The sequence below is a fragment of the Cygnus olor genome, chromosome 14 (genome assembly GCF_009769625.2).
Source record: "Cygnus olor isolate bCygOlo1 chromosome 14, bCygOlo1.pri.v2, whole genome shotgun sequence".
Classification (NCBI taxonomy): domain Eukaryota; kingdom Metazoa; phylum Chordata; class Aves; order Anseriformes; family Anatidae; genus Cygnus; species Cygnus olor.
The window spans coordinates 3,782,511-3,806,531 of NC_049182.1; the positions used below are offsets into that span (position 1 = coordinate 3,782,511).

The 24,021-nt window shown below is 49.3% G+C and overlaps 1 protein-coding gene across 1 annotated transcript; it reads left to right on the forward strand.

Moving 5' to 3' along the window:
* The first annotated feature begins 1,710 nt into the window (after window positions 1–1,710).
* Window positions 1,711–23,876, forward strand: TGFBI (transforming growth factor beta induced). Its single transcript, XM_040573340.1, has 17 exons — window positions 1,711–2,003; window positions 5,885–5,983; window positions 12,629–12,693; window positions 13,411–13,568; window positions 14,370–14,534; window positions 15,026–15,172; window positions 15,849–15,990; window positions 16,552–16,764; window positions 16,939–17,076; window positions 17,325–17,470; window positions 17,811–17,947; window positions 18,491–18,621; window positions 20,477–20,601; window positions 21,559–21,661; window positions 22,028–22,107; window positions 22,679–22,703; window positions 22,851–23,876. Exons 1-17 carry the CDS (start codon window positions 1,882–1,884, stop codon window positions 22,904–22,906), a joined length of 2,052 nt encoding a protein of 683 aa, XP_040429274.1. The 5' UTR covers window positions 1,711–1,881; the 3' UTR covers window positions 22,907–23,876.
* The last annotated feature ends 145 nt before the right edge of the window (window positions 23,877–24,021 follow it).

A 24,021-nucleotide genomic window follows, 5' to 3' on the forward strand; every position in this document is an offset into this window, starting at 1 on the left:
AATCTCTGTTTCTCGTCTTTGGGGCTGGAGTCATGAGCCTCTGCAGGTAAGGCTTTGTGATTCATCTCCGTAATGGAGGCAGCAGCCAGGCGCTTCCCAGGGAGAGGAAACCCGACACTGGGGAAGGGTTTGTGTATTTTATCCAAGAAGCGTTAATGCTGTTTACACTAATCGGATTTATTTACTGCAGGGGGGAAAATATCTTTGTAAATAGAAAGTGTTTATTATTGCTAAAGACCTTCTGTTTGGCTCAGCAGCTGCTCCCTGGATACATTTCAATTCCCGTCCCTCGCTGAGCAGCTGCCCTTCCTGCAGCCTGCAAATCCTCACAAGCCTCCGCAGAAGTCAGTCCCTGAGAGCAAGTGGCCACAAAGGACTCCTTCTGCCTTCCAGGAAGATTTCAGGAGAAAAGAGCCCATAAAGTTTGGTGTCGGTCCAGCCGGAGCGAGTTCACTAGAAACACGGTTGGGATGCTGTGGTGCATCAGGCTGGGCAAAGATGGGAGCGAGGTGCCCTTGACAGGACCGGAGGTTTCCCAAGCGAGCTGTTACAATGCCTGGGGCTGGCTCCCAGGGCGCTGTCACGCTGGCCACAGTGGGCTGGTACCTCTGAGTGTCTGTGGCCCTTCAGAGCGAGGGGTTCCCATGTGGCTCGCTGCTGAATTCACCCTGGGGCTTAACAAGCAACCTGCCCAAGGCGGGGCCTGTTGACGGCAGCCTTGCTGCTCCTGCTGTGGTTTAAGGGAAACCAGAAACCCCTCACCAAGTGTGACCCCTGACAGTGCTGGAAGGACCCAGGGGAGGGGGCTGCAATGCCTGCAGGTATTTGAGAAGGTGCCGGGCAAGGCGGCATGGGGTGGCTGCCAAAGATGCTTGTGGGGCGGGCAGGAAAGCTCCCCGGGGGCTGGGATCAGATGGGACCCCCGGAGCGCATCAGGGACATGAGTTAGGGGAGGTGGGGAGAGAAAAATGCCCAGGAGAAGAAGAAAGAGAGATTGTGGGTGAAATGCTGTGCTGGAAGCGAGGATGAGGGGTGCCCCTGGCCCCTTTCTGCTCTGGGGGATGGATGGATGGGGGGATGGATGGACGGGGGGATGGGTGGGTGGGTGGGTGGGTGGGTGGATGGATGGGTTAGATGGATGGATGGATGGATGGGGGGATGGATGGATGGATGGATGGATGGATGGATGGATGGATGGGGGGATGGATGGATGGATGGATGGATGGATGGGGGGATGGATGGGGGGATGGATGGATGGATGGATGGATGGATGGATGGATGGATGGGGGGATGGATGGATGGATGGATGGGGGGATGGATGGATGGGGGGATGGATGGATGGATGGATGGATGGGGGGATGGATGGGGGGATGGATGGATGGGTGGATGGGGGGATGGATGGATGGGGGGATGGATGGATGGATGGATGGGGGGATGGATGGGGGGATGGATGGATGGGGGGATGGGGGGATGGATGGATGGGGGGATGGATGGATGGGGGGATGGATGGGGGGATGGATGGATGGGTGGATGGGGGGATGGATGGATGGGTGGACGGATGGATGGACGGGGGGATGGATGGGTGGGTGAATGGATGGGTGAGTGAGTGGGTGTGTGGGTGGATGAATGGATGCGTGGGTGGACGGATGCCCTCCCCGGGGGCGTCTCCCTCTCCCTCTCCCCTCCTCCCCTCCCCTTCTCCCCTCCCCTCCCGCAAGGCCGGGCCGCCCGGCGGCTCCTCTCCCCCCGCGGGGCCGCTCCGCTCCCCGCCCCGCGCCGCCGCCGCATTTAACGGGAGGCGCGGGCGCCGCCGGCCCGTCCCGAGCCATCCCGACCCGTCCCGTCCCGTCCCATCCCGGTCCGTCCCGGCCCATCCCGGCCATGGCACGCCTGCCGCTGCTGCTGGCGCTGGGGCTGGGGCTGGGGCTGGGGCTGGGGCTGGCCGCCAAGTCCCCGTACCAGCAGGTCCTGCAGCACAGCCGCCTCCGCGGCCGCCAGCACGGGTAAGCGGCCGCTGCGCGCCCCCGGGGCGAGAAAGGGAGAGGGGAGGGGGAAAAAAAATAAAACACCCCCCAAACCTTTTTTTTTTTTTTTTTTTTCTCCTGGGGTCGCGGCTCGGGTTCCTTCGCTGCGCTCTGCCCGGGGGCTTCCCACCCCCGGGGGCTTTTCCTTCTTTCCCCTTTCTTCCTTTCCTTCAGGATGCTTCGTGCTCCAGTGGTCGTTTTAGACCCCTCTTTATCAGTTTATCCCCGTGAAGGGGATAAAAAAATCATCAGATTTTCACTTAAGCGTTTCGTGGAAGGAGTTCCCCTTTTCAAGAGTTTACAGAAAAAGAAAGAAACTTGGTTCAGTGGCAGACGGGTGTCTTTATGGAGTAAGCACCAACTTGGTCTTTAACTATAAGTCCTGAAAGTTTTCCTGAGCAAACTAATCCCTTACTTAATCATACACCTTCTGAGATAAGGAGCACCCCAAAAATGCAGGTAGACATCTCTGTATGTCTCTATGTTAGGGGCTGTGTGGTTTGACTCTTTTTATTGATAGGTGGAGAGCTGGCCAGCTGTTAGTGGCTGCCCCCCCTGCTTTTATAGTGCATGGGGAATAGGCAGAGTGAACGATGACAGACGCTTCAGCTGGCTTTTGTCTCCGGCGGTGCTGACATCGATTGAGCTGCAGCTTCCATTTAAATGGGCTGCTGAGGGCAGGGTCACGAATCGCGTTGTAAAAAACCAGGCTGAAATATTGCAATTTGATATGTTACCTGGTGGGGCTCCAGGTCAGCCCTTTTCAAGAAGGGGAGCACTGTTTGGGTATCTCACCGGACGGAGAACCTTACAGGCAAATTCTGAGCAGACGCCTATTGGTAAAATCTCAGTACCGAAAGGGTTGCAGGGATTTACACACAAATACAGTGCTGCTATCCATCTGTACATGATCTGAAACAAAGTAAATATCCCGTTCTGCCGATATCCCTGGTGTAAATCAGTGCAGCTGTGTCTGAGGAGCAGCCTGTTGGTCCCTGTGCCACCACGGGAGGCACGGGGTGGGATGTGAACTCACTCCCTGCCGGTGCCTGAGAGCTGCAGGAGGCACGAGGTGTTGGTATGGCGGGGTTACAGATGAGAAGTTCTGCCGAGATGAACCCGGCAGAGCTGACAGCAGCGCTTGGCTCGCTGGTTGCTTTCCGATGGGGAGAGCAATTTATCCCGAGCGAGTTTTTAAACTAAATTCTGAACGCTGATTAATGATGTGTCCAAGGGACACGGCAACAGAAAAGCAGCCCAAAAGCTCTGGGATGTGAGGCGTGTTGTTTCGCTTGCAGGAAGGAGCTCCGGAGGGATGTGCGACCAGGAATGCCACCCTTTCTGCTCTGAGCATCCCCCCGCACCATCAATGCTCCCATTGAGCTGGGAACGAGTTGGGTGGCAGGGCTTGGCTCTGCAGCAAAACTCATACAGCTTAATTATTTTTAAGTGAATCAGCTCAGGTGCTGGGGGGGCGAGATGAGAAGCATGTGGGGAGGAGTATGAACATCTGAAGACGAAAATCTGGGTGCGTGGGTGCAGTCACGGCAGGGAGCTGCTGCGGGACTCGGGGGGTCATACGGGGGTCCTGCTCTTTGGTGCCCCTTCCCAAGGGCTGCCCCTGCCCCGGCAGCTCCCAGCTGCTGCCTGCCAAGGGGAAGGCTTCAGATGCAGGCGAACAATGGGCGGTTTTATCCGCGAGTCAGCTGGGAACGGCATGGCAGAGGTGATGAACTCCAACGAGGAGCGGGGAGAGTGTTGACAAATTCATTTTAAGCCAGACTGGGCAAAGCACCAGAACAGGCACGGCGGGGAGCCGCTACTACAGCCTGCCTGTGGGAATCATTGATAACGCGGCCCTCGGGGGGATTGCTCCGCACGGGGTTAAAACGGGGAAAGTTTTCCCAATAAGTCAGCGAGCAGCCCGGCGGCGCCGGGTCCTGGGCAGGGAGGAGGGGGCAAAGCAGGGGGTTTGGGGCTGCCCAGGAGTTTTCTTGGCAGGCTGCTCCCAGGGATATGGGGGAAGTGATCAAACAAGTCCTTCAGTAGCCAGGCTTGTCAAGACGAATATTAGAGGGATTGTCCACTGCCGTCAGCCAGACGCTGAAATCGAGGCAAGATTTGGAATTTCAGTGTAATTGGAACCACATTTAGGCGCGCCGGGGCCGGAGGAGCCGAGGTGGGCTGAGTCACTGAGCACAGACATGTCTCTCAGCCGGGATTTGGCGTGGAAGTTGCTGAGCCGGTGCCAGCTTGCACCAGCTGAAAGTTTGGCTTTGTGATTTCTACCTTTTCTCAGTAGATTCTTTCTCCTTGTCCCTCACCTTATGTATAGAAAGGGAGTTAAATGCTTTCATGCAGCAGCAACCTACCCTTACTGGGTAAGGCAGTAACAAGGGATGCAGCGAGCCTAATTCCCCGAGGTCCCACGGGTCCCCACTTTGTCCCTTGTGGCAGTGCCAGGGCCTGGCAGGGTCAAATCCTGTCACCGCAGGGCCCTGCTGCAGTCACATCAGCAAAAGCTTGCTGAAGGCAAGCCAAGCTCCTGCTGAGGCTGATGCTGGATTTAACCAACATAGAGGAGACCCTCATATTAATTCACACTAAGGATGGGCAGGGTGACCTGTTTGAGAGAGCTGGGTTTGGGATGCTGGTGCGAAGCAAACACGCCTGCAGGAGGACTTGGTGGTGGGCTGCAGAGCCTGCTTTTGGCAGCTGGGGCAGGTGAGTGGCAGTGTCCCAGCCAAATGGGGACAAATGTCCGTCTGCTTCCTGAAGGAGGTCAGTGAGACCTCCACAGCAGCAGCTCCGTGCCCCATCCAGAGTTGTGCCTTGGAAGGTGCAGAGCAGAGCGCTTCCAAAGTGATGATTTGTGTATTTTACTCAATTATTTATTTTCCCCTTATCATTCTGGCAGCCAACTCTGCTCATACTCTCTGTGCCGCTGCTGCAATGACGGCATGGTTTTGGTGCTGGGAAGCCAGGGGCAGTTGGGCTGAGCATCTGCAGTGTTTTGGGGCATTTGCTGCACCTCTGTTTGAAGCCCAGGTCTATAAAATCACATCTCAAGCCCCCTGCCTTGCCCACACCCGTGGCCAGAGCTGCTGGCACACAAACCATGGAGGTTGGCAACTGGAGACGGTGAGCTGGGAATGGTGTGCTGGCCAAAAATGCGAGTCAGCTCCTGTCTGACCACAGCTTTGCTCCCCATGACACCACTTCTTCGACAGCTGGAAGGCTGCTGCCAGGTTCCAGTGGGACAAGTCACACGGGTGGTGCTGAGCATGGGCTTCCCTGGTGGGTTAGCAGCGATCGGTGCCTCTCAGGCTGAGGTCTTACAGCCACCATGCGTAGTGCATCGAAGCCGTGGAGGGCAGTGCCGCTTGCTCGTCTTCCCCTTCAGTAGCTCACGTCTGTGTCCAGCATAGGCTGAGTCTGTCAGGCAGCAAAAGTGCCCATCTTGGTTTTGGCGTTGATAAATATGTCCTTTTTTAGGTCCTAAACAATAAAATAATGGGTTTGGGGGGAAATATTTGAAATATTGCAGAAATTTATTGGGTTTCACTCAGGACTCCAAATTAGAAGTTGGTGTTCACCATAGAAATCCCGACTGAACTGCTATCTTTAACTCAATTCCTTTATATTTTGGGGAGGAGTGGAACATGGAGAGAAGCCAAGCTTTGCATTCAGTGAAGGAAGATATAACCTTGCAGAGTGGAGAGAGGTAGAGAGGTCTCTTTCACTGCTTCCTTCACTCTGAGACCTGGAAAGTCAGCTCGCAGCTCCGAGTTCCCTTCGTCACACCCACGGTGGGGCTTTCCAGGCTCTCAGACCCTCCTCTGCTCTGTCCCTCCCTGCAGCCCCAATGTCTGCGCGGTGCAGAAGCTGATCGGCACGAACAGGAAATACTTCACGAACTGCAAGCAGTGGTACCAGAGGAAGATCTGCGGGAAGTCAACGTAAGTACTCGGGAGCCCCCCAGGGTCGCCCCAAGACCCAAGCGGAGGCGGCTGCTGGGTGGGGAAAACGAATGGTGCAACAGACACTGGGTGAACTTATATATTGTGTGTGCTAAGGGTTGCTTTAGTCTTTCACTACCAAAGAAAAATTGTCTTGTTTTTTTTTCCAAATGACAAACATGATTCTGAAACACTTCAATGTTAAGAATGGAAAATACCGTGTAAATTCAAACCCTGGTGATTTATTCTAATTGCATTTCTATATGTACTTGTATAGCTCTCGATGCTGTGATGAAGTGGGTTCCAGATGGTTTCTAGTACTTAGCTGTGCCTCTCTCACTGCTAGGCCCAATGCTGCCTCGCTGGAAAAAAAATAAAAGAAAAAAAGAAAAAAAGGCAACCCGGAGCTGATGGTTATTGGAGAAAACACAAAATTCACCTACACGTGTTTTCTTTGGAAGAGGAAAGAGAAATAAGGGGAAAGAAGTGTCAGTTTTAGCCAGCACTCTGATGACTCCACCAGGAAAGTTAATTACACTTACAGGCCAATTCCACATCTAAGATCGCAAACAAAAATATTCAAGTAGCTGTCGCGTAACGTAGCCGTGCGGGCAGCCCCGGGACATTCCTCTGAGCGATGCAGTCAGCAGATAATCACGTGCCTGACTCCCTGCCAGGCTGTAGAGCAGCACGGGGGAAGCTTTCTCCTTGGTGTAGGCCAACCAGGGCTCTCGGGGACATTTGCTGGCCCTGGCCTGAGCACACACACGGCGTTATCCACTGCTGCCGGCCCCGGCCCCATGGCTCTCAGATAGCTTTGGGGACTCCACACAAGTCGCAGGAGGTGGTGGCACCCCGGCCACACACCATCCCTCCTCAGACAGCAAAAGCTGCAAGGAAAGTCCAGGAGATTTCTTCTAGGCCGAAATCACAGACTGCAAGAAACCGCTGATCTAGGACGCGCAGCAGAAATCAGCCAGTGTGCGTCTGGTGTGGTCCAATGTAAATTGTAATTGGATCTATAGGAACATGCTGTTCTTTAGTGAGGATTAAATAAGCCATGTTTGTGAAGTAAACAGCAGATCTTTAGCTGTGGTGAGCTGGGCTGCTTTTATTTTGGTTGCCTTTGTTGGTTTAGCTGTGCTTGCTGGCTATCAGATTTAGTTTCGTGGGTTTTGCGTTGGTGTTGTGAGGAGGGAGGTAAAATTGGCCCTGTGCGTGGCCTTTCATTGTTCTACCCATGAGTTCATCTCAAATAAGACAGTTCTGTAATTCAGGAGGATGCGTTGCAGGATGTACCATGTGTTGGGCAGGTTTCCCTTAAGTCCAATTTTCTTTGTAAAAAAGAGAGAGAGGCAATATTGTGAAAAGAAACAAACACTCTCCTCCAAACCCTAATTCTATAAAACCATAAAATCTGGTAAGACTTAACATGGATGATTAGAGTTCAGACTCATCTTGGTTGAATAGTGGCTTTTTTCAACATAAAATGGACCAGATTATGGCATGGCCATGTGGTATCATTGTTGCCCCTTCAGATAGCAGAGCTGCTTGGTAGGCCTCCCAGCAAAATGTGACTCTGCTGTGGACATGGGGTGGCTTTGCTGCTCCACCCCAGGATTGTTTCAGCTCGGAAGCAGATCAGAAACTAAGCGTCAAGCAACCCATGTCTGCAGCTGTATTTGGCAGAGGCAAACTCAGCTGCTTATCTCCAGAAGGAGCCGGAAGGCCTGGCATCTGGCTGTACCTCTGGATTTCGTCGGGGGAGTTGGGGTGATCTCTTCCAACCTCTCTTGCTCTGCTTTTCCCCAAATGTCTTCTCCAGTGACGCACTGCTGAGAATGAAGCATACACACCGTTAACCTGTGTGTTAACCTATGAGATAATGTTCCCATTGCACGTGGGACTAGCTCACCATTCTTCACTTCGCATCATCTCAACAATGGGTTTTACTGTCTTTTCCTTTTTTCCTAGTCACTTTGGAGCCTGTGCCTTACTTTGCCCTTTCGCAGTGCTTGTGCAGAACAAAGGACACGTGCCTTGACTCAGATTTTCCGGAGGACCCCGGGACACAGCTCTGATTACAGGCGTTTGCTGGTGATGGCTCCCACTGGACGTGGTGCTCCCGGCGTCTGGAAGCAATCAGGAGCCGGTCGGGATGTTAGGCGTTATGCTGCAGCAATCAGACTCCTGCAGCGGTGTCGGGGGCCTGGTGCTGCTCCATCCTTGGTGCCTGGGCTCCCAGGAGAGTGCATGGGCATAGTCCATGGTGCTCAGCATGAACCCCAAAACTGGCCCTCTGCGTGGTGCTGGGAGAGCCTCTGAGAGCACCGCATGCCTTTAAATCCCAGAAAGAGTCAGGGTTTGGCACGTTTGGCAGCATACCTGGGGGCAGAAGCCCTCTCCCGAAGCTGTGTCCTTGGGTCCTCCCTTTGGTGGCTGGATCCACTCCTGCAGCCCTGCAGGGGACGCTGTGCCCATCTCCCACCAGAGCTGGAACACCTGTGGATAAGCATGGTCTTTTCTCTCCTCTTCCTAAAGGCTTTTTCCACCTCTGAGAGGAGCAGTCTTGGGTTGGGAGATGCTTTTCCCATCTCACCTACTTCACTTTTGACCAGTTATCCTCTTTATTTGCTTAAAGGGCCAGTGGTGCCACAGGTTGGAAGTGAGTTGCAGATGCAAATACCTGCCTCTAGGAAGACAGCTGTGACTGCTTTGATTTTTGATTTCTTTTCTTGCTCTGAGCTGTGTTTCAAACAGGTAGCAGGGAGAGAGGTCAGTGAGAGAACAGGTATTGCAGAGAAGCAAAGTGAGCACCCGCAGAGCTGGCTGGGAGAAAAGAAACTCAGCTTTGAGAGAGAAGGGCAGAAAAGTTGCTGCAAGCCAACAGCAGTAAGTCATAGGATGCTCCTAGGACAATTGCATCCTGTGCCCAGAGACATGCAGTGACACGAGAGGCTCGGATGTGCTTGGCCTTTGGTCCTGTCCCCATGTGCATGACCCTTCAGTGCCTGCTCCAGGCTCACTCTCGGGGCCCCTGGGGTGCAGAGGATCTGTGTCCAGAAAGAAATCCAGAAAGAAATCAGCTATGGCCATAAACATGAGACCTGGTGCTGAGGCTCTGCACGCTGGCATCTTTGGGTCCATCGGGATGGAGTGCGCCGCTGGAACTGGATGTGCGCGATGGAAAATTCAACTCATGGATCAGAAGGGGACTCCCACCTCTTTATCTGCTTTTCTTTTTCCACTGTTTTTCTTCTCTTTGCTAAAGTATTGGCTCATGCGGTTAGGGAGAAATTAGATAGAGGATTTATGTACATTTTATCATTGCATTACTTTCTGATGAAGTGAGATAAGGCAGTTGGCAAGAAGTCCGACACTGCTTTGATTTTAATGAGCACTGAAACAAGATTGTTTTGGTAATTAGGTAATTTTCCACTGTTGGTTATTCCAAGGCCAAAGAAATAGTTTATTTAGGGTATATTCTCATAGTTGCGCCTGTGCTTTTTATATTTTTCTGTCTCCCTTATGCACTGGACTCATTCTTCTAGAAGAGCGGTTTGCAGTTGATTGCCTCCCACACGCGCTCTTTTTGTGTAGTGAACAAGGCAACAATCTCCTCCTTTTTTTCTTATTTTTTTTTCTTTGAGCAACAACTAGTAGCAGTAAGTTGCCCCTTACTACTTTCTTTTTCTTCTCCTCAACATTTTTTTTTGTCTGATTTACTTTCCTCTATTCAGGAAAAAATATGAGCCCTGGCACTCTTTTTGCAAAACCAAAACATATGGGACTTATTACAGGAAATTATTACAAATGGATCTTTATTCACTAATACATGCCTTAGCTAGTTTTTATTACCTTGAAAAATGCACTTAAATTTTAATTTCAGGCCCTAAGAATGCAGCGGTGGTGAGACAATGACTAATAAAAGGCAGGGAGCTTGCTTCTGCACCAGGACATGGGGACGTTTAGCAGTACAGTGTTTCTAAGCACTTGGCTTGGCTTTTGTGCTGAATCTGCTGCGTGGTTAGGGAGCTTTTAGGGCTTTATCCCTTCACTGTTTCCCCCTGCCATTAAGAGCAACCCCCCGGCTGATGCTCTGATCCTGAGCACGCAGCTCCTCTGGTGCTGCCTGCCTGGCGGTGTAGGGGAGCGCAGGTGGGGCGACGTCTCCATACGGGGCTGTGCTGTGGGGCATCCTTTGCCCTCTGATCCCTCTCCTGGTGCAGCCAAAGCCCGTGGACAGCAGGGCCAGGTTAGCCACCTCTGGCATGGGAAAGCCCCTCTCTGCTGGGCCTCACGGAGGAGCATGTGTCAAAGGAGCAGCCGTGCTCCCTTATGGAGGTGTAGGGTACCAAGTCCTGAAAATGAGGTGGAGCAGCCTTCAGCCACGGCCATGCTGCTCCCTGGGGGCCGGATATCTTGTGTGGTCTTGTGCTTTCACCAAGGCACAGCCACAGGAGAGCAAGTGGCTGAAGCTGAAGATGGTTTCGTGATCCCTGAGACTGGCTCCTTGTAGGCGCAAACATTTGCCTGAGCACCTCCGTGTTCACCTGGTCCTTTTTTTTTCTTTTAATTAAAAATTAAAAAATCACAGTTGAGATCATACAGGACAAGATGGGAAGAAGGAACAGGGAGGTGAGGGTGGGAATGGCATACGTGGTGCAGGGAGCCAGGCGGTGCTGGTAGGTCAGCTTCAGAGACTGGGGCCTGTACCGACCCCATAACTGGCCTTGGTGCTTCTTGCCACTGGCTTCCCAGTGGGGTGGTGCCGGAGATGCTCCCCGACCCCCCAAAAATAATAAAAAATCCGGCGGTGTGGTCCCTGCATCCCGCCCCGCTGCCCTCACCCTGCTGCTGGAGCAGCATCAGCCCTGAGCCCGCGCCACAGCCTGCGTGCGCCCCGTCCTGCCCCTCCTCGCGGCTCATTAATCTCCGATCGATCTATAAATACGCCTTTTAAAGCCCACGTCAGCACTCGGGAATTATTTATGCTGAACTCTGCAACGATTTCTTTTTAATCAGCTCGTCGTCTTTGATTACAGGTCTGAACCGAGGGAACTGTCTAGACTGGATTTAGTTTCTAGGGTGAAAAAAAGAAAAATTGGAGGTCGGGGAGGGAAGTGGTGGGGGGAGAAAGTGTGCGTTTCTAATGAACATGAGCCGGGGGCTGGGGAAAGTGGAGCAGCAGGGTGTTAAGATCTCCAGTAGTCAAAGGAAGGGATTGCTTTAGGCAAGCTCTTTCCCACATGGAATATATAATGTCTAGACAATCAGTCTGGGTTTGCTTTGTAATTCTCTTAGGAAACCGTGACACAGAATTTATTTGCTTCTGTCACAGAAAAGCAGGTATTTGTTTCACTTACTGGCTCTTAATTACCCTGAAGAATTCCCTCTTAAACCCCAGGCATTTCCACTGTTTGTTAACAGTGTTAAAATGATGACAAATATCTGAAGTTTGAGGATTTTCCTTTCTCTCTGAGTGAGTACGCTGAGGCTCAGCACTACAGCACCGGGCTTGTCTCGAATCCAGCCAGGAGCACAGAGGAAAGGCTTGTCTTTGGGAGGAACACCTAGTGCCTCGCTGTCCCTGCCCATCTACCAGATTGCCTCGCTCCTTTCACACCAAGCATAAAAGCAATAAGAGAAAGAAACCCTTGTGAAAATTAAGCAGGCAACTTCTGGGTTGATTTTTATTATTTTTTTTCCCTGTTTGTATGGAAACATGTTCCCTTTAAAGGGCAGCTTTGAGAATCAGACGACTTTCATTTCCCACCCAGCTGCGGACAATGGGTGCAGCATTCAGGCAGCTCGTGCTTCTTTAGCATCTGACCCCCTTGGGGCTCCCTGTGTCCCCAGGAGGGGGACCCCTGCCCCCTGGTAGCAAAGCCAGGGGTGCAGCATCACCCCCTGGGATACCCACCTAGGCACAGGCATCCCAGCAAAGTTCTCCTTGCAGGGCTTATTCCAGGTCCTGGGGCCAGGGCATCCAAGACCAGAGGCGCCCCTTTGCCTCCAGGCCTGTCATGCCAACTTTGCTCTAAATAAGTAAATATTTTCTGGTGGCAGACAAGAATGGGGTGAAACGCAGGGGGATGCTCGGCGGATTTGTAGGGCAGCCGTACTGGAGCTGCAGTGCGCTGCCCAAACCATGATAGGTTGTAACACTGGGAGAACCCCAAATCCTCCCGAGGAAGAGGCTGAACTCGATGACTTGGACTCCCCCTGAAGCTAAGTAAATAAATAATTCAGATATGTTGGATATTTTGGTCTCTGCCTTGCCTCTCTCTGTGCTGTGTAGGTCCTGATTCAAGCTTGTGCTGTGCTCACTGCCTTGCTCAGGTCATCTGCTGGGACCGTGGCATCGGTCTCCAGCCACTGTTTGTACAGGGACTGACAAAGTTGCTGGGCAAGTGTGGTTTTGAAAATAAATTGTCTGTTTTTGTTCTGTGGGGAGGTTGGCAACACGCAGCCCTGGAGGCGATAAAAACTGTGGTTTGCCTTTTGTTCAAGTGTATGTTTCTAAGGAAGACGCTGCTTCGGAAAGCTCACCACACAGGGACGAACGCAGACAGGACTGTAGCTAACAGAGAAAAAGCAGTGAGGAGCTATCAGTTAATCTGCCGTATCCATCTCTTGTTCCAGAGTAATCAGCTACGAATGCTGTCCTGGATATGAAAAAGTTCCTGGAGAGAAAGGCTGCCCAGCTGGTAAAGACATTTGACATTTTTTACACTTCTTAAAATTATACCTCGGCCCACTGAAGGGAAATATTAGAAAATTGCTCAAAGTGGATTTGATTTTTGCAATTTGTGCACAAGCTTGCTTTGAACGAGTCAAAAACGGACTCAGCAGAGCACCAGCTGAGCACCAGCTCAGCTCCAAAGCATGCAGAAAGTCCCAGACACCGTAAAAACCTCAGATATAATTAAAGTCAATCAAGCACGGGAGGGCTGTGGGGAATTACCGAGTCCAACAAGTAATAGAGCTGTGTTGGAAACGCAATGCAAGGTAGCGATAAAGCAGCAGACTGTTCTGCCAGTCTCTGCTCATTTCTGTTTTGGCAAGGGTGAGTTGAGCAAAATTTCATTTAATAGCAAATACAGCTCAGCTGCTGGCGGGCTGGGAGCGGGTTTGGTGGCTCTGCTGAAGCAAGGCTCCTGCTCCTGCTGTCCCAGCGCTTCCTGTCCCCGAGCTGGGTGCTGGCACTCAGCCACAGGGCTGCAGTGAGCAGCGGCGTGTATCGGGCCAGGTACACAGAGTTAGAGTCTGCTTTTCCCCCATTTACATCTGTATACATGCAGTGTGACTCCAGCAAAGCCCGCAGACTAGATCTTGGATCACACCGCTATGACTGAGGTCGGCACTGTCAGCAGTGCAGAGCAGGATGAGTGGTGTGTCGGGAACATAACCTTCTCTTCTTTCAGCGCTGCCACTTTCAAACATCTACGAAACCCTGGGAGTTGTTGGCTCTGCCACCACGCAGCTCTACTCCGACCGGTCTAACCTACGGCCAGAAATCGAAGGACCTGGAAGTTTTACAATTTTTGCCCCAAGTAATGAGGCCTGGGCTTCCTTGTCTGCTGTAAGATATAAATCCTCTTCGTTCCCCTCTTCCTCTGGCTTTCTCTAGTGGAGATCCAGCTCTGCAGGGGTCTGACTCCAGCCCCAGCTGGCAGAACAGACACGGTCCTGATGCAGGGAGGGCTGCGAGTTTCCGAGATGGGGATCGCTGTCCCGGTCCATCAGCCCCAGGGCCTGATTTCTGAACGAGCCCAGCACTGGAGAGAGGTGTGGGTGCTCCCCAGTGGGTGGACGTAGAAGTCACCTCATTCAGTTTTCCCTGTTTCTTAATGTCAGGGATTGCAATAAGACCACAGCAAGAGATTTTCCATCCCTTTCATTATTTTTCTGGCTGGCCCCTACTTCACCACTCCGGTTGTTCTTACTAACTGGTACAAGTACCCAGTCCCAACTGGAGCCTCTGAAAACCCGCAGCCTCCTTGCATCAGTGAGTTCCCCTGCTCTGCTACATCTACATCTCCTTAACATCGGGTTCAGCTTTCTCACTCTGTGTCTTGTGAAATTCCCACTCCTGAAATTGCCGCCACTGTCCTCTGATGCACCAAATGGAGCATCCCCGTGAATGCAGTGACCCCACACTGGAGCTTGCTGCCCTTGCCCATCTGTCTGCCAAGGCCAGGGCTGCCAGAGCTGCTCGCTGCTGCTTGAAGGCCAAAGATGCAGCTTTATGGAAGTCAGAGCTGCACTGGTGGCATGAGGTTGAGCACCTCACCTAACACACAGGGACCTTTGATGCAGCCAAACCTCTGTACTCTCCCCACCAACAGGCTCAGCACAAAAAACGAATTTTGCTGATTTTCAGGAAACGCTGGACTCCTTGGTCAGTAATGTCAACATCGAGTTGCTCAACGCCCTCCGCTACCACATGGTGAACAAAAGGGTCCTCACGGATGACCTGAAGCATGGGACAACGCTTAACTCCATGTACCAGAACCTGCCTATCCAGATTCACCACTATCCCAACGGGGTAAGATGTTTGCAACAAACCTACCCACCAGGGGCTTCCTTTTCTGCTGCCTTGCACCTCTGCACTGTCCGTGGACCTCCAGGACTATGTCATGTTTAGGCTGAAAACTCCTGATTCAGGATAGATGGTCAGAAGGAGCTTGAAAAGAGTATTTTTAAGAGGCTAGTTTCATAGATGCTGTTGGAGGGAAGTTGCCCGTGTTGCTGTACAACACTGTGACTGGGGAAGTGCTTGATGCTGCATATTTTCTTAGGGTAGACAAAACCACTGATTACTTTCAAAGCTCTTTAAACATGATACCACTCAAATGGTTTTTGATAGAGCATTCTCATTCTTTATGTTTTTTTTTTTTTTTTTTTTTTAAACCACATTTTGGCTCCTGCTGCTTCAATATTATAGCGCTCACTGCGTTTGAAATAGACAAGCAGCAGTGGCTGCTCTACCTTCTTGTTTCAGTGCACATAATGTCCCCTGCATCTTTCCCTTTGCAGATTGTGACTGTGAACTGTGCCAGGCTTTTGAAAGCTGACCACCACGCCACCAACGGGGTGGTTCACGTCATTGACAAAGTCATCTCCACCACCACAAACAGCATTCAGCACATTGTCGAGACTGAGGAAAGCCTGGAAACGCTTCGGGTGAGTCTAACCCACGTGTGCTCCAGGGATCCCTAAAGATATTCACTCATCCCATTCCCAGTGAAGCTTGTCAGTGCCTAAGTGCCGTGACTAAAGCTGCTGATAAAATCCTTGTACCAATATAGCTTGTTTTACTTTAGGAAGAGATGTTTTTGGTATCAGTGCAAGCAGGGTTTTGTGAGAATAACTGTCACCCTGCTACTGTTGTCAGTAAAAAGATGTAGACGGAGTCTGGCTCCTCGCTGTTGTATCAGAAACTTGGCCTTAGGAGATGTTAACTCTTCCGATTTGATGAGTATCAACTTGTTTGCTTTGGTATTTGCCAAGTTAAGGAAAAAAAGTAGAAAGCAGAGGGGTTCTGCAGTAGGGTCTGGTCTGAATTATTCACTGGAACTACCATGACCCTTTCCAGGCATATCAGGGTATTCAAACTGGCTCCGAGGCTGGCCAAAAAAAGGCTCTTGTACTCAGATTTCTGGAGCACAAGAGAACCACAGGGCCAGGCCAAATTTATAAAGGGACCAAAGTGCTGAAAGAAGCTATTCAGGATTTTTGTAAGCGCTCTGAAATTCTAAAAGCTGTAATAAATCTGGCTCTCAGTGACTGCCTGGACAAAGCTGCTGACCTTTGCATTCTGGCTGGACATGTTTTACCCTCTCTCCTCATTTCTCTGAAGGCTGCTGTGGCTGCTTCTGACCTCAACAGCTTGCTGGAAAGCGAAGGGCAGTACACGCTTCTGGCTCCAACCAACGAAGCCTTTGAGAAGATCCCACGAGAGACCCTGAACAGGATCCTGGGGGACCCTGAAGCCCTGAGGGGTAAGCGCCTCTTTGCCAAGGCCAGTGAAAGACTGAAGAGAGCTCTGCACTTCTTTTGAATTCCTTTTTGAATAGATCTGAGCTGCTCCTTGACATGATCTGACGACAGCTGCAGTAAACATGCTTGGCGGCTTCCATCTTTTAAAACTGGACAGCCCAGAGCTCTTGGGATAAAGGCGTGTAAACGTGGCACAGGGTGGTACCAGATTTGGAGCAGGGAGCCGGAGCAGTCCCTTTTCTTTAGCATTCCTGTATGTGATGCTGATTTCTATCCACCTAAAGACAGAAGAGAACTTACCAGCGTAGCTTCCCCTAACAAATGAATCAAACGACCACACAAAACCGAAGTTGACAAGTGTATAAAAATTATTCTTTTGGAACACTTCATTTCACAGGCTGCTGAATTAAAGCTAGCACAATCTGAAATGACTGCACACCCCTTAGAGTAGAGCCCTGTGCAATGCCATCCAGGGGGCCTTCCCCTTTGAAGAGGGCCCCTAAATCTTCATTAACTCTATGTCTGACTTTTCCAGCTCACTAAGGCACTTGCTTCTCTTGCAGACCTGCTGAACCACCACATCCTGAAGTCAGCCATGTGTGCTGAGGCCATCATCGCTGGCCTCACGATGGAGACGCTGGAAGGGACCACCTTGGATGTGGGCTGCAGTGGGGAAGAGCTGACCCTCAACGGGAAGCCCATCATTGCCAACAAGGACATCCTGGCTACTAATGGCGTTGTACATTTTGTTAATGAGCTGCTGATCCCTGACTCAGGTATTGGAGGCTTTTTGCATCTCTTTGTGTTGCCTTTCTTTTGTCTATTATTCTTTTTGACAAAAAAATAATGGATTTAGAAGACATATGTATTTTGTAGGAATGGATGAATTGCCTTTAATGCAAGGTTACTATGCATTACTTTATTTTTTTATTTTATTTTATTTTTTTCAGCTAAGACCCTGTTTGAGTTGGCCCAAGAATCTGAAGTTTCTGAGTCCATGAACCTTTTCAGACAAGCAGGGCTCAGTTCTCATCTAACTGGCAATGAGCGAGTGACCCTCCTTGCCCCAGTGAACGATGTATTCAAAGGTAAACTGGGGAGTAAATCCCTCTCTCCTATCAGTGTGGGCCACAGACCTGCTTCAGACAGTTTCTCTTTGGCTGAGTTTCGGTGTGCAAACATGCAAACTCTCCCTTAAATGCCTCAGCTACAGACAGGGGCATGTAGCTTCAAAATCAAAACCTGGTGTGGGAAATAATCTGTGTTTGGATGTTTTTAGTGTCTCTGGTCATTTTAAGTGAATCACTGCTTGTTTCCACACTTTTTTTTGCTGCAGATAAACCTGTCTCTGTTGACAGCAACATGAAGAACTTGCTTCTGAACCACATTGTTAAAGATCAGCTCTCCTCTAAATACCTTTACCATGGGCAGAAACTGCAGACGCTGGGTGACAAGGAGCTGAGAGTTTTTGTGTACCGCAACGTAAGTGCCTGCAGCTGGCAGTGCTCTGGGTGGGATCTCCAGCGTGTGGGGAGCCCCGGTCTGGGGGGGGGTCTGGCCTCGGCCTCTTAAAACCAGTTGAATTTCTCAAAATTGGTCAGTTTAACCACTGCCTCTAAATGACCACTTCATTGTGAGCAGGACCTGGGGATTAAGCTGTTTTTTGTTATCCCTTACCATAAGTAACAAGTATTCTGCAGGCTGAACATCTTGTATTGGTACAGTTAACATGAAAAAAGTATAACAGCATTATGAAATGTGTAAATATCTCTCTTTCAAAGTACATACTAATCAGGTTGTTTTTCTGTGATTGTGTTTGCAGAACCTATGTATTGAAAATGCCTGCATTGCTGCCCATGACAAGAGAGGAAGGTTTGGGACCCTGTTCAGTGTGGACAAAATGCTGACCCCACCAACTGGCTCTGTGATGGATGTTCTCAAGGCAGACCATCGCTTCAGGTGACCTTTCTGCTCTTCCTAGGTGCCAGCTAGGAGCAGAAGAGCTGCTGTTCTGCTTTCTATTTGTTATTCTATTTATTACGGATTGTAGTCATGACTACATATAATTTATTTTATTTTTTTTTACATGGAAAGAGTACCCAAAACCACGGTCTCATTCTTAAATTATAGGGAGTGAGATTTCAGTAACCTTTCATTGAAGTGTGAGCCAAGAGTGTGTGGTCCCCTTGTGAGCACATTTAAAAGCCAGCTCTGAAGCCATCTCTGCCATCAGTAGTGCTGTGGCCAAGCCTCTGTGTCTCCTCACTAGCCACTTTGTCCCCAGGGATTCAGGATCCCCAGCTGGCTCTGCCATTTCTCACATGTTCTGGCTGGACCTCACGGGATGGTTTCCTACCCGATCAACATTCGGGTTAATTGATTTTTTAGGATTTTGCAATTGTAACTTCACAACTCTCTTGAACACAAGAGGTTATTGCTCAAAAACCAACAAATGTAGTTTGTGGTGAAGCCACTAATGTTGTACGTTTGCTTGCCTTGCAGTACGTTGGTGGCTGCTATCCAGTCTGCAGGTCTAACGGAGAACCTGAACAGGCCAGGTACCTACACGGTGTTTGCTCCAACAAATGAAGCTTTCCGAGCCATGCCACAAGGGGAACTGAACAAACTAATGGGTGAGCATTTTTAGAGCATTCAGGTGAACAGCTGCTGTGTATTATTGGCATGATACCGGAGGAATGGCTCAGTTTGTCTGCCGTATTCTTTGAGTCTGTCTTCTGGTTGCATGGACATCCTACAAAACGGATTAGGATAAGCCCTAGCCAGCATAAAGCTGAGGATGCACAGAAAGGAGTGGCACTGAACTCTCACAAAAACTGTGGGCATGGGTTTATACTTCCCTTGTGCTTGTGTGTGCTACGAAATGTTTGGAGTGTGTGCTATGAAATTCCAGTCAGGGATGAGAGAAGTGAAAATGGATGTCGGTAACATAGGATCAGGGTATCTAAAATAAGTTTTGCAAACAGAAAACATGGCCCGCATTCAGACTCAAGCTACACTGTATGGAATTTCAGTAGTAAAAGGATGGAGCTCTTGTTCCATCTATTTGTACACGGACAAAGAAGGAAGTCCAACCTGATCCTGAGAAGACAACAAATATTCCGGTCTAGCATAAACAGAGACCAATATCCTGAAAAGCACAGACATGTAGGCCAGTTGTGGAAAAAAAAGCATGGGAATGTTTAGTAACCCTCTTCGGGATAAGCTGCAGGATTTTTTTTTGTTTTCTTCGTGTTGGAAAATGGCTGTGGTTGGAAACAATGCCAGGTATTTGAGTGTAACGTCTTCTCGTCATTAAAGCCCAACCAAACATTGACGTCATAATTTGTGGAGCATCTGTCCATGGTGGCTGGTTATCCTTTTAAGTGCATGAACAAGGAATTGGTAATATCAGCCTGCACACCCAGCCTAGTGATTAATGTATAAATATTTCAGGGCTGTTCTGTAGCTATTATAAACGGCTGCAGGAATGAAGTATCCCAGATGTGGGCACTTCAGATGTTCTTGTTTTTTCACGCAAATATTTAGTTTACGCTTCTGATGAAGAAGTGAATCATGCTGGTGAGGATACGCAGTGTGAGCTGTGGCCACGATAGAAAAATGGTAATGGAAAAAAAGCTCACAGCGTGTTCAGATAGGGGCAGCAAAACGAGAAGTCCACCTTGCTTGTAGCTTCTCTGGTTTCTTATATGAAGGCCAGTTTTTACACTAGCTCTTCCCTATCACCTGTCTCTGGGTTTTGCTCTGGGTTTTAGTCACAGCCACTAAAGGAGAACACGGAGCGGGGCTGCTGGCCCGTGCTGTGCACATCACTGCCTCTTCTGGAAAACAGGTGGTGAAGGGGAAGCCTCTTGTCTTCCTGAGATCTGGTTCAAAGCACAGCTAGAAGAGCAGAGAGAGACTCAGTGAGGCAGGGATCAGGCCGGCAGTCTATAAACCATCAGTGACATCTCTCCTGCACTCTTCCCCTTCCTACCCAGGAATCATGCCATGTAAAGTGTCATTGGTGTTGGTGAAAATAGTGATGTTTGCAAGTGTGGGGTGCTCTATTTCACATAAGTTTTTTTTTTTCTTTGTTTTTTTCTTTTTTTTTTCTTCAAACTTCCTTGGAAAGTGAAAGCAGCAACAGAAGAAAGTTAATATAATGCACAGTAAGAAAAAGAATAGACTGCAGAATAACCAAGAGATAGGGATTTCACGTGTAGGGCAGGGTTGATGTGTGCCAAGGTGGGACACTGGGACAACATCCTTCCTGGACTCACTGGGATCCTGACCTGTACAGGCAGGAACAGCCCCCATGTCCTAACCAGCTCCAACTGAGGTGCTTCTGATCGGTCTTTTTAATTTTTCATTGATTCCTTGCCCTTTTAGGAAATTATGGTATTTCCACGTAATGTCATTCCAGCACATGCAATACGGGAAGCAAGCTCTGATGTGGTTTCACAAACGTACATGTTTTTTTCCCCCCAGGTAACGCCAAGGAGCTTGGCAACATCCTCCGGTTCCACATGGCCGACGAGATCCTGGTGAGCGGCGCGGTCAGCGCGCTCGTGAGGCTGAAGTCCATGCAGGGAGACAAACTGGAAGTCAGCACCGTGAGTCACTGCCTCTGTTATGTGTTTAGATGTCCGTGTCGGGGAGCAAAGAATGTCAGTGCTCATGTGGGTGCTATGGGAACCTCTCCTAAACACGCGTACGGCCCCATCGGCAGTGTTTTCAGCGCTGTAGTGGAGAGACTCTTGCCATGTATTCAATTCAGCGAGTTGGCAGCCTTGAAATGTGGTTTTCTTCAGCTTTCTCCCCAGAAGACCAATTGCAAATGATTTCCAGGAGCTGTTATAAATTTATCTCTGAGTCATGGGGAAAAAAACATAAATAAATTAGATGCATAGCTTGTTCAGCTAACACGTCTTTTTTAGTGTAATGAAAATGATCTCTGCATGGGCTCCCCTAGCACAGCAGGATTTATTTAGATGCACAATTTTATCTCAGAAATTCTGCACTACATTAAGAGAATGCAGGATCCCCTGCTGAGGAAAAAAATATATATTTCAGAGAATAAATAACTCATGGCCCGCTCTTTGCACAAGGAAGAAAAAGCAGGACAAAAATGGAAAGGCTGGTGCTTCAAAATGCATCGAGCTGGCCAGCTTCTGTGCCAGGCTCTTGCCACGTCCAGCCCCGAGCTGCTCACTCTTGCCACAATCTCTGTAGCAATCCCTGCCTGTGCAAGCAGCAGCACTGGGATGCTGATGGAAGGGCTCTGCCACGGCAGCACAGCACTCCCACCCAGCCCACGTAGGAAGTCTGTGCTCCAAAACCTGCTGGCTGCTCGGGGACTGACTGCTCCAGCTATCATTTGGTGTTATGCCCTTCTCAACTGGCAAGAGAGATGAAAAGATGAAAATGCCTACAGCCAGCCAGCAATGAATGAATGCAAAGTGAGGGTGTGAGGGTTTTCTTTTTTTAGACAAAATTGGAAAGCACCAATGACAAAAGTTTCTCATTTTCTCTTTTTTTTTTCTTTTTTTTTTCTTTCTTCTCCTGAACAGAAAAACCACATAATACACGTCAACAAAGAGCCTGTTGCAGAGAGCGATATCATGGCCACGAACGGTGTGATTCACGCCGTCAACTCCGTCTTGCAGCCTCAGGGTAGGTCATGGTTGGGATGCTCAGAGCTGCACCACCAGGGCAGAGCTGGCAGCACAAACCCCTCTCGTTTAATGTGGGCAACAGCAAGGAACTGAGCAGAGGGGACAGGAAGGGCCGTGGGCTGCAGCTGGCTCATGTTTGGAGCTGTGGCCTCACCTTGGTCCCAACTTGCATCATCTCTGTCCTTGCTTGGGGAGGGGGAGGTGACATGTGGCAGTTCCTTCAGTTTATTGAGGAGGATTAATCTGTTATGGGGTTTTCAGCACGTGCTCTGAAATGCTGGAAGGAAGCATCCTGTGTGCTTTGAATGCCATCTGTATATCTGCGCACCTAGTAATTTCAGTGCTGTCTATGTCCCACCTTTAGCTTCAAGGCCGCAAGAAAGAGGTGACGAGCCTGCAGATCCCGCGTTAGAAATCTTCAAACAGGCATCTGCATTATCTAAGGTAAAAACCAAAAACAAAGCAAAAAACCTGTCACTGTAGAACTACAGAAATTACATTTTGCTAATAGTGATTTGAAGATAACATCACATTCAGGTTTTGACCTCCAAAGAGAGTAAGCAGATGTGTTTCATGGACTTATCAATCCTCTCTTGCGATTAAATTATATAAGAAATAATGCTTTTTGCAACATGAAGCCTACAATTTGCAGCACACTGTAGATGCAGCCTTGGCTCATTACTGTATGTGTCAACCTCCATAATGCCTATGGCATGGAAGGGCCATTCATCCATCAGCACTTCTGACAGTGTCGGGATGAGAACTAGTAAGCAGCGAATATGACTCCCTGAATGTCTGAAACAGAAGGCTTTCTTCTATTAAAGCCATCCTGTGTAACCGCAGGTCAGACAGATGCCACTGGGGAGGCAGCTCGGCACTGCTCCTTGACTCTAGCCCAGCACCTTCCAGGATAGTTTTTGGAGATTAAGGATGAACACATTGCCATGTAAAGTCATCTTATAGCTGCCGGAGATTTATTGTATTTATTCAAACTTTATATTTTCTTTCCATGTAGGTTTCTCAAAGGAATCCTCGACTAGGTAAGGCTTGTTTCTAATTTCTGTCGTATGTCCTGTCCCTTAAAGAAAAGTTTATTCTGTTGTCTTGCGGCAAGCAAGATGCAGCATAGCCGGGCAGGGATGGTGTCTGTGTGTCTGTCCAACCCACCTCGTTCTTCTCCTTCGCAGCTCCCGTCTACTCCAGGCTACTAGCAAAGATGAAGGAGAACTCGGGCGGGTTCTGAGCTGCAGCCAGCGCCTCCATCCGACCCGCCCTGCTGAACGCTACAGGGAAAAAACCAAATATCACCCTTAAATTTATTGTTGTTTCCAGTGAAATGGATAGGAAAAACTAAAAGCCATATATATATGTATATATTTTAAGACCATTTTTATTTGTTTTTGACCTTAAAGTTCCCCCACTGAGGATAGGTTTTTGTTTGTTTTTGTTCGTTTTGTTTTTACAAAGTAGTTGTTAATTTGCAGTTTTTGACATACCCAGTTTGGGGCTTGATACCTACGATGTACAAGGGCAGGGGCTCAATTCAGCGCTGCCCAGAGCTCGCCTTGGGGCCACCTCACTCGGGGACACCAGAAGAGGATGAATTAAAGCCCCTCTTCCAGGTTCCCATCTCTGGGAATCCAGGCTCCCAAAGTGGGAAGCCAGGTGTGAGCTCACTGAAAACCCTCCTCCAAACCAGGGCCAGAAATGGGAAATTTTGGCCAGAATGACTTGTGTGTGCTCAGCTTTCTGGGCAAATGCGTCACTCAGGACCGACTGAATGTCTGGTGGTTGCTTTGGAGGAAGTAAATTCGTTGAATTCACTAACGGTATCCAAGCAATACATATATACATACGAAACAAACATTGTTTTCCTTCTTCCCCTGTGTTTTAAAAGTCTTCCACACAATTATGAATTGAAGGCTTTTAACAAAAGCCTCTCTATTGACATTGAGGAAACTGCATAATTATAAGCTATGGTTTGAAACATTCTTTTTCTTTTTTTTTTTATTTCTTTTTTTTTTATTTCTTTTTTTTTTTGGTGGGTTGTTTATTGTCTATGGGTTTTAACTGTGCTGCCTTTTATTCACAAAGGAAGATTGAAATGCGAGTTCTCCCTGGCAGAAGCCTTCCAGTAAATGGTTCATTTGTAATAATGGTTGTTTTTTTTAATAAAAAAATTAAAAATAAAATCAAAAATATAAATATGAGAAGTGCTGGTAATGCTTGGTTTTGTTTGTTCATTTGTGTGTAGTTGTTTGATGGTGCAGTTTGACCACCTGAGGAGGGGGAGTGGCGTGAGGCACATCAGTATTTACAGACCTAACAGTGAACATCCCTCTTCTCTCATCCCGGGCT